The 7,500-nt window shown below is 40.3% G+C and overlaps 1 protein-coding gene across 2 annotated transcripts in view; it reads left to right on the top strand.

Moving 5' to 3' along the window:
- Nucleotides 1–2,731, top strand: part of LOC122265992 (uncharacterized) — an 8,953-nt gene extending 6,222 nt beyond the window's left edge. For both annotated transcript variants that reach the window (XM_043035527.2, XM_086539731.1), the window contains exons 2-5: nt 1–100; nt 243–495; nt 2,085–2,269; nt 2,463–2,731. The exon at nt 1–100 is cut by the window's left edge. In XM_043035527.2, coding sequence (XP_042891461.2) covers nt 1–100; nt 243–495; nt 2,085–2,269; nt 2,463–2,678 — 754 coding nt within the window. In that variant the 3' untranslated portion in view covers nt 2,679–2,731. The remainder of the gene's footprint in view (nt 101–242; nt 496–2,084; nt 2,270–2,462) is intronic.
- The last annotated feature ends 4,769 nt before the right edge of the window (nt 2,732–7,500 follow it).

Below are 7,500 nucleotides of genomic sequence, written 5' to 3'. Positions count from 1 at the left end.
ACAGATGTACCGCCTGGCCATGGATGCTGACATGGGGGTACACTGGGGTGATGTGTCCCTTGCTCTCCAGGACGTTAGCTCCTACCAGAACGTTCTTAAGGTAGGTAGAGCATCGATCATGTTTGGCAAGCGAAACCATACAAGCGCATGTTTGTCATAAACGGTGTTCCCATTTGAAACTGTTTACATCTGTATACACCTACATCTATTCAGAAAATAAGTTTAGTCATTTGCAATTCCAGCTATCCTGGCCCCCAATCCTGTTACACGGGGTCTGGACAATTCTGTACCTGCGGCTGCCGTTTCAGCACCTGTTCCAATTAGGTGTGATTCCCAAGGAGGCACAAGAAAACCCCCGGAGATCGCTGGATAATCTAGTCATTCCAACGCCTCTTGCAGTCAGCACGAGACTCACTAGAAGTGGCGTCACTAGAATTAGAATCGAGTTACTAACTAGTAATACAACTGTTGAATACAAGATAAACTGCGACAAAGGTATGTCAAAAAAGTAGAGCTGTCGAAACACCTGGGCTAAAATATATTTGTATTTTTATATGGAATGTCATTTCCGTCATAATGCTGAATCTAGAATTATGGCTTTTGATATGCATAGACTGGAAAAAATGAACATTGAAATTTATTTTTTTGTAACTAAGCATATCTCTTTGACACTTACGTGACACTTATATGATTTGCGAATAACTTATTTCGATAGGATTATTTTGTCTTCGTCATAGTTGTTGACAATTTATTTTTCTTTGAAAAATATCTTAATCGTTGACTACAGGCGGTATTTTTCTATTGGTCTTACAAAGCACAATTTAAGGTTCTTTTGGGAGCCAATAATGATCTTAAAATAAAAAGTCGCCTTGAAGAGAGAATGAGATAGTATTATAGAATGTAGTTTGATAACTGAAAGTTAGATGCTAAACCAAAACCTTTTGTTGAAATGAAAGAACTGTTATGAGTCTTATATGCACACCTGGATATAGCAAAATTATTAAAAGTAGAAACTTTAAATAACTCTCCCATTCAAGAAAAAATAAATAAAATAAAAGGTTCCAATTGCTTTTTTCCAAATAATTCCAATGATCATTTATCTGTTAATGCCCTACTCACAATAATTGATGTGACTTCCTGCAATAAGCATCTACTCAAGAAAGAAAACATTTCACTTACCTATGTCTTCGGCAGGTCTTTAGTTTATCGTTAAGGGTTTTCCTACCCTGAACCTGTTAGTTTTTTTTATGTCTACAGCTCGCACTACAGTTCAAAAATGAAGAATATGTTACTCTGTCTATAGGTCTACCATCCCAATGGACTCACATAGAGATAGTCTCCTCAATTCCTTTAGATTTAGAACTTGTCACAAGAGGACATTTGACACTCTTCATCCTGGCATCGCTACTCTTATTTTCCTGGACTCGACACATGAAAATAGACCGATGATCTATATTCACAAAATTGTAGTGTAGATTTATCCTTCCAAATGACCTTTTTGTTTCCACAATTATTACCAAACCTGACCGAACTTGCATTTTATTATAATAATCCTTGGTACCGAAACCAACATTTTTTTAAAACGAATCCGTGAAATGAACTATGATAAAGGACATAGAACCATATTAACAGATCACTTACCCAAGCACACGTGTTCACCTCGGATAAATGTTCAAACCCATCCAATCACGGTATTCATATTCCAGGACAGTGACAAAGCCATGCATTTCTATAGCCTGGACTTTCGTAACGTCCCCTGACTTAAACATCACAATTTGTCCTAAAATGGGAAAATAACATGTTGGTCATAGAGAATTCATTGTGATGATATTACAAAAGTCTTACCTGGATTCATCGAAAGGCGTTATGATGTTATTTTTTTCCAGGTAGCCAATATAACATTATAAAAAATGCTTATTTAAATCCACCATCCAACTCGAAGTCATTTGGATTTAGATATTTTCCTCGCTTCCTCTTTACCCCAACCAAGAATGATTCCAAGTGAATCCATCTTAAATCAACCACTGACAATAAAGTACATCGAACATCCTTTCATTGTGTTGATTCGCTTATTTCTTTTACAGGAGAATATTTGGCAACGTCCTTCGCAGAATCGTTCGGAGTATCATCAAGTGCTCCATTCTGGCAGACTTGGGTGTGGGTGCTGCTGAGTCTGTTGATATTAATGACAGTATTTACTGTAGTTACTGCACTAATTATGTACTTAAAACTGAAAATGTCGGACAGTATTTCATTTCGCTACTTTAAGGTAAGAAATTCCAAAGATTCATTTTTGACGCTCGCACGTTGGATTTTGTAAATGATCAGTGTCTGTAACTAATTAAACAATATTTTTTTTTATTTAACCTAGTATACTTACCGAAGATTCATTAAAAAATAAAATACACCGAGATTCAAACCCCTTTTACAGCTACTCTTACAAAATGTTTTTTTTCCTCCAGAAAAAACCTACAGGAGTTCCTTCAGTGATTACAACTGTACATAGACAAGAGAACCCCGAGGCAGCAGAAGCAGGTGGACTTCGAGCTCCCCGAGTAACGACAGGCGTGGTGTCATCCCGAGCTCCTTCACCCGGCGTCGAGGTCCACGAAGAAAATACCTTTGATTACATAAATCGAGCTTTTACGCATGATTCCGATCATGAAGCTCCGCACTGATACGAAATAATTGTGTTATTTCATTGTGAATAAATTATAACATAAACAAAAAACATTATGTAAACCTGACCAATGGAAAAAATATATACATATATATGACCTCACGTATACACGAACACACACACACACACACAAAGAGAGGAATGGAGATATAATCATGTACGCGTGCGAATAAATATACAATCACACTTAAGCACATATCCACACACGCATACACATATAAAATAACGCGTCTGTGAATGTGTCTGTGTCTCAGTTTATGCTATACACTAGGTTCAATAGGTATGATTACACGTTTACACTCTCTTTCTGTCTCTGTCGGCTTGTCTGTGTGTCTCTCTCTAGAGAACTATTCCTTATGTTGATCTGTCTATCAATGGACGTCTGGTCCCCTCGCAATAGATAAAGGCTTTCCCTGCACATACGTCGCCTCGCGCATGGTTGGCGGAAATTCTCTGATCTAGACGACTTCATCGAGCCCTCTGACAACCCATGGTGCGAAGGCATTGTAAAAGCCATATGCTTCCACATCCTGTCTCCGTGCCAGAAACCTGCTCAGCAGTTACTTTATGATGAGTGCACACTGCGTCCTCGATCTCAACCCCGCAGAGTCAGAGCTGTGGATTTATCAACAACCAGATAAAAATTGTACACTGTACGAAATGTGTGCGGATATGAGAATCAACGGCACTGTGATCGAAACAGTGCTGGACGCTGGGTTTTCCGATTTTCTTACCGATTCGAAAGAACATGCTGCGGAGCTTCAGCTGTAGACGGAGAAGTTTGAGGAACCCTAAAATACAAATCGCAATAGGGAGCGGCACTCAACTGCTGTAGAGCCCGCAATGTGTTAATGGAGAGCCTTGACAAGTAGACGAAAGGGAATTTCAGTCTTCTAGATAATCAAGATATTCTCTGTTTCTTAGTTTATAGTCCTTCCTGATTAGAAGGATGACCTTTTATTAAACTGCCGAGTTGGATATCACTTTCCCCGCCCGAACGTAGTGATAAGCCAGGAGAGGGCGTTAGCGCATATCTCCAGGCAGAACTATTTTCCTAACTATATTACATAATGATAGAAAAAAGAACACATATATACAGTATGCTATCAAAAGGGCGTTGTTAAGAATCGACGCTCTACCAATAGTAGCACACGTTAATTACTTAAATAAACAAAGGAACCTTAACCTATGCTAAAGGGATGTTTCTGTTTCCTTTCTTGTTCCGTTTCCTTTGTTATTTGTCCTCGGGGGGCCACACTCCCGCCATGCTTAGTGGATGGTTCTAACCTTCCCCAGTAAACCGTAGATATTACGAAGTGAAAATTAAAATCAGTGTAGGGAAAGATAAAACTATGTACATGTTAAAATTATCATAAAATCAGCAGAACGAATCGTAAAAAGAACACAAATGGAACTTGGCAAATTGACATAAAATAAAAGCCTGGAGGGATAACTAGCATATACCCCGAATAATTCATACAATACAAGAAAACCATGAAATAAGGATCAAACTGAAAGGACACAAAAACAAAAGATAAAACTAAATAAAATAGAGTCTCGCAGACATGTTCTTTGGCACTCGTGCGAGCGAGGTGAGTCAGGTGCTGAAGCATCCTCGCCATCGGGAGAGAAAAAAATCTTCCTGGGTGACCCGGAGAGAGTGTTGCAACCAGCTGCATGCGGGATGGAACAACCCCTGCAACATGCAACCTCTGGTCCATCAGAATACTGGGGGCAATGGCACGCAACGGGATCAAGTGAACAGAATGTGAGAAATGGTCAATGATGACCAGAACATATCTGTAGCATCTTTGGGAGCCCAGCATGCCAACGATATCAGCTGACACTCGCATAGCTACCAATTGCGCATTCCTCGTGACGGGAGCCTTTCTACGTTGGAACCCCTTGCATTCCCTAACATACATTCTGCATATTAAATGTATGTTGGGGGAAAGTTATATCGTTCACGAAGGCGGTAATAGGTTCTATATACGCCTGGAAGGGAGGCATATCATTATGGACCAGTTCAAGGGCTTTAGTTCCAAGTTCGCGTGGAATAACCAATTGCTGGATAATTCACTCTGGTAACTCGTGAACGTGATTAAAAAACTGCCATCAACTTGAATTTATTCAACGGTAAAGGTAGACGCTGGCCAACAAATATCGCCTTTCATGTAGATAAGTAATAACCCCGCTCCTCTGTCCAGCAGCTAATTTCTGGCGGCCAAAGCGAGTCGTCTATAAGGTCAACCTTACGACCCAAATGATCAGGGACATGGCGTGAGGTGAAAAAAAAATCCAGTGGCACTAAGGCCACTTAGGTGATGGCCTCAACTTTCTCCGCGATGCGTTATAAAGTTTAGGAACTTGAATGACTCACTGGCCAACTGGCACTTCGCGATGTTAAGGCGGAAGCCGGCTCGATCTAAAGGAGATAACGTCTCATCGAGATGAACCAGATGCGACTGAGAATAAACGACACCGTCGCCAAGGTACTCTACCATGGGACGTGCTAACCGATGTCTGAGGGAAAATAACCTGAGTGGTCTTTCCCGTCAAAATGACCATCGATGTTAGGACGTCGTTGACAAGGATGCCCTGGACAAAACGATCCATAGGCTCTACCTGAACTTCTCATCGCTGTGTCAATATCAAAATGCCTGCACTCTCCGCTTTGCTGAAATAAACAGGAATATGTATGCCCGTTCTGGGGTGCGATGAATAACCAAGTTAAATAAAATTTCTGGAAAAATCCATGCTAATACGTACGTCACCAGGAAAACTGACGTCATCATCTACAATGTTCACTGTATGAGTGTCACTCGTAGAGCCAAGAACATTCTCGCGACCTAAAAAAGCTCACATGCAACTCTTAAGACTACATAACGAGGGCTTGATGGAACTAATTCTAATTGGTTATTGACCACCCTAGAATGGATGAGTGTGTTAACAAAACCGTTGATACTGAGCAAATCCAAAGGACGTCCACACCACACCTTACCTGAAATGGAAGCCATGGTCCACTTATTCCGCGGAGCCTTCCTGCTAGCGTCGCCTATGGTTGGTTGTGGCGCCTGGGCCGCCATGGACGACACGAAATGGGTTGTTCTGTGAAGTGTTCGGGGCGCTGGCAATTGTAACAAGTAAAAGAGGTGTTACTAGGACTAGGATGAGATCTCTGCTGCTGACGGCGCTCGTCAGCCATTCGAATGGTGCACCAGACAGTACTTTTGTTCCGTCGAGCAGGGTCGCAACACACGGTCTGTCACCCGCCCCTCTCGTGGTTTCCCATCGTACCGGATGCTGTATCATCTCTGGGCAAATTCCAAGAATTGTTGAAGTGGCTCAACCTCTTTTAGAACAAGCGCCTCTCTTAACCAGCTGGACAAACCTTGCAAATATATTCTTCTAATTAATAAATCCGGAATTTTCATAGATCCTGGTACACGGTGATCTCAACCGTCACAAAGAAATTAAAGGTAGCTTGACTAACCCGTAACCTAAAATTGTTCAAGTGGGCAAACGTTCCCCTGAATGCTTTTCCTTAAAGTCCAACAAGTGAGACCATCAAATAGGGAGGAGTTAGCTATTGAATCTGTGCCCCGCCAAAGAGCTACGGGCGGCGCATATCAAATTTTTCATCTGTGAACGAGACACATTTTCAATATTATGTAACCAGGATTCTAATTCTTGATAAAACTATGTAACAAAATTATGACCTTATTTTGTCTGAGTAAAGTAAGTGTTATTTCCTAGTTGCTTCTACATAGAATGTAAAGGATCTGACCATTATTCTCTTCAAACTTTGCTTTTGTGACTGTTATCCATCGCTCCAGTGCTATGTTGTCCTCAGCTTCCCGTACCCCTCTTCCAAAGAGAGAGCAGCCGTCTTCAGAAGAGAGCAGCAAATCCAAAGAGGATGAAGTCATTGGTCAAGATTACAGGAGTGTAGCTGGGGAAAGAAACCCATACTACTACAACAAAAAAGACAATAACTTGATCAGAGATCTTGTTCATTCACTCGTCAAGATGAGCTTTGCTTCTGCCACAATGTAACTGGTAAATTTTAGAAATATAGTTATCCTGGTCACAAAAGCAAAGTTTGAAGGAAATATTAGCCATTTTTTACACCTTCTAGATGTTTGGAATTACAAAATGACAGTTGCTACCAAAGGACAAAAATTGTATCACAGTGTTATGTTTCAAGGGCTGTAAATCAGGCATCCCAAGCAGAATTCAATTAAGTCCAATAATATTGTTCAAGCTACCCATGCCCAATGGATATTAAAAGTCTCCCATCCTCTCAATCACGGGATCTACCACCCACAAATAGTAAAACAAATTATCATCAAACGTGTCGAGCCTTTGAATTAGCTTTTTTTTCTTTGCACACGTCATTCAAATTTTAGGAGACAAATGGACTGAATCCAATAAGCTGTGAGAAATTAAAGATCTTGGTGTCTGGTTCACAAGTACCAATTTTGAATAAGAAGAAAGATGTTATTCTAGTAAGACTATGAATTGGACACAAGATTGACCCATGGATGGTTGATGGATGGATGGATCCCCATGCACTATTTGCAAAGAAAGCCAGAAGCCATTGGTCATGGCCCATGTTGTGGAAAGCTTTGCAGCATTCTAGGAACATCGAAATAGACATCAGTGACTTCCATTTATTCTCAAGAGAAAGTCAAATTTCCATCGGGAAACAAACTTACTAAACAAGTTAGAGTAGGTTATAATATTTTCAATGAATACATATAGAATGTGTAGATGCATTCTAAAATTATTTGAATATTTAGATTAAGTAAGATTTCATT

Source organism: Penaeus japonicus, unplaced genomic scaffold (genome assembly GCF_977035675.1).
Source record: "Penaeus japonicus unplaced genomic scaffold, GWHDUDI00000001_assembly GWHDUDI00000009, whole genome shotgun sequence".
NCBI classification, from domain to species: domain Eukaryota; kingdom Metazoa; phylum Arthropoda; class Malacostraca; order Decapoda; family Penaeidae; genus Penaeus; species Penaeus japonicus.
Note: the sequence above shows the minus strand (reverse complement) of the source record. Positions and strands in the feature narration are given on the sequence as shown.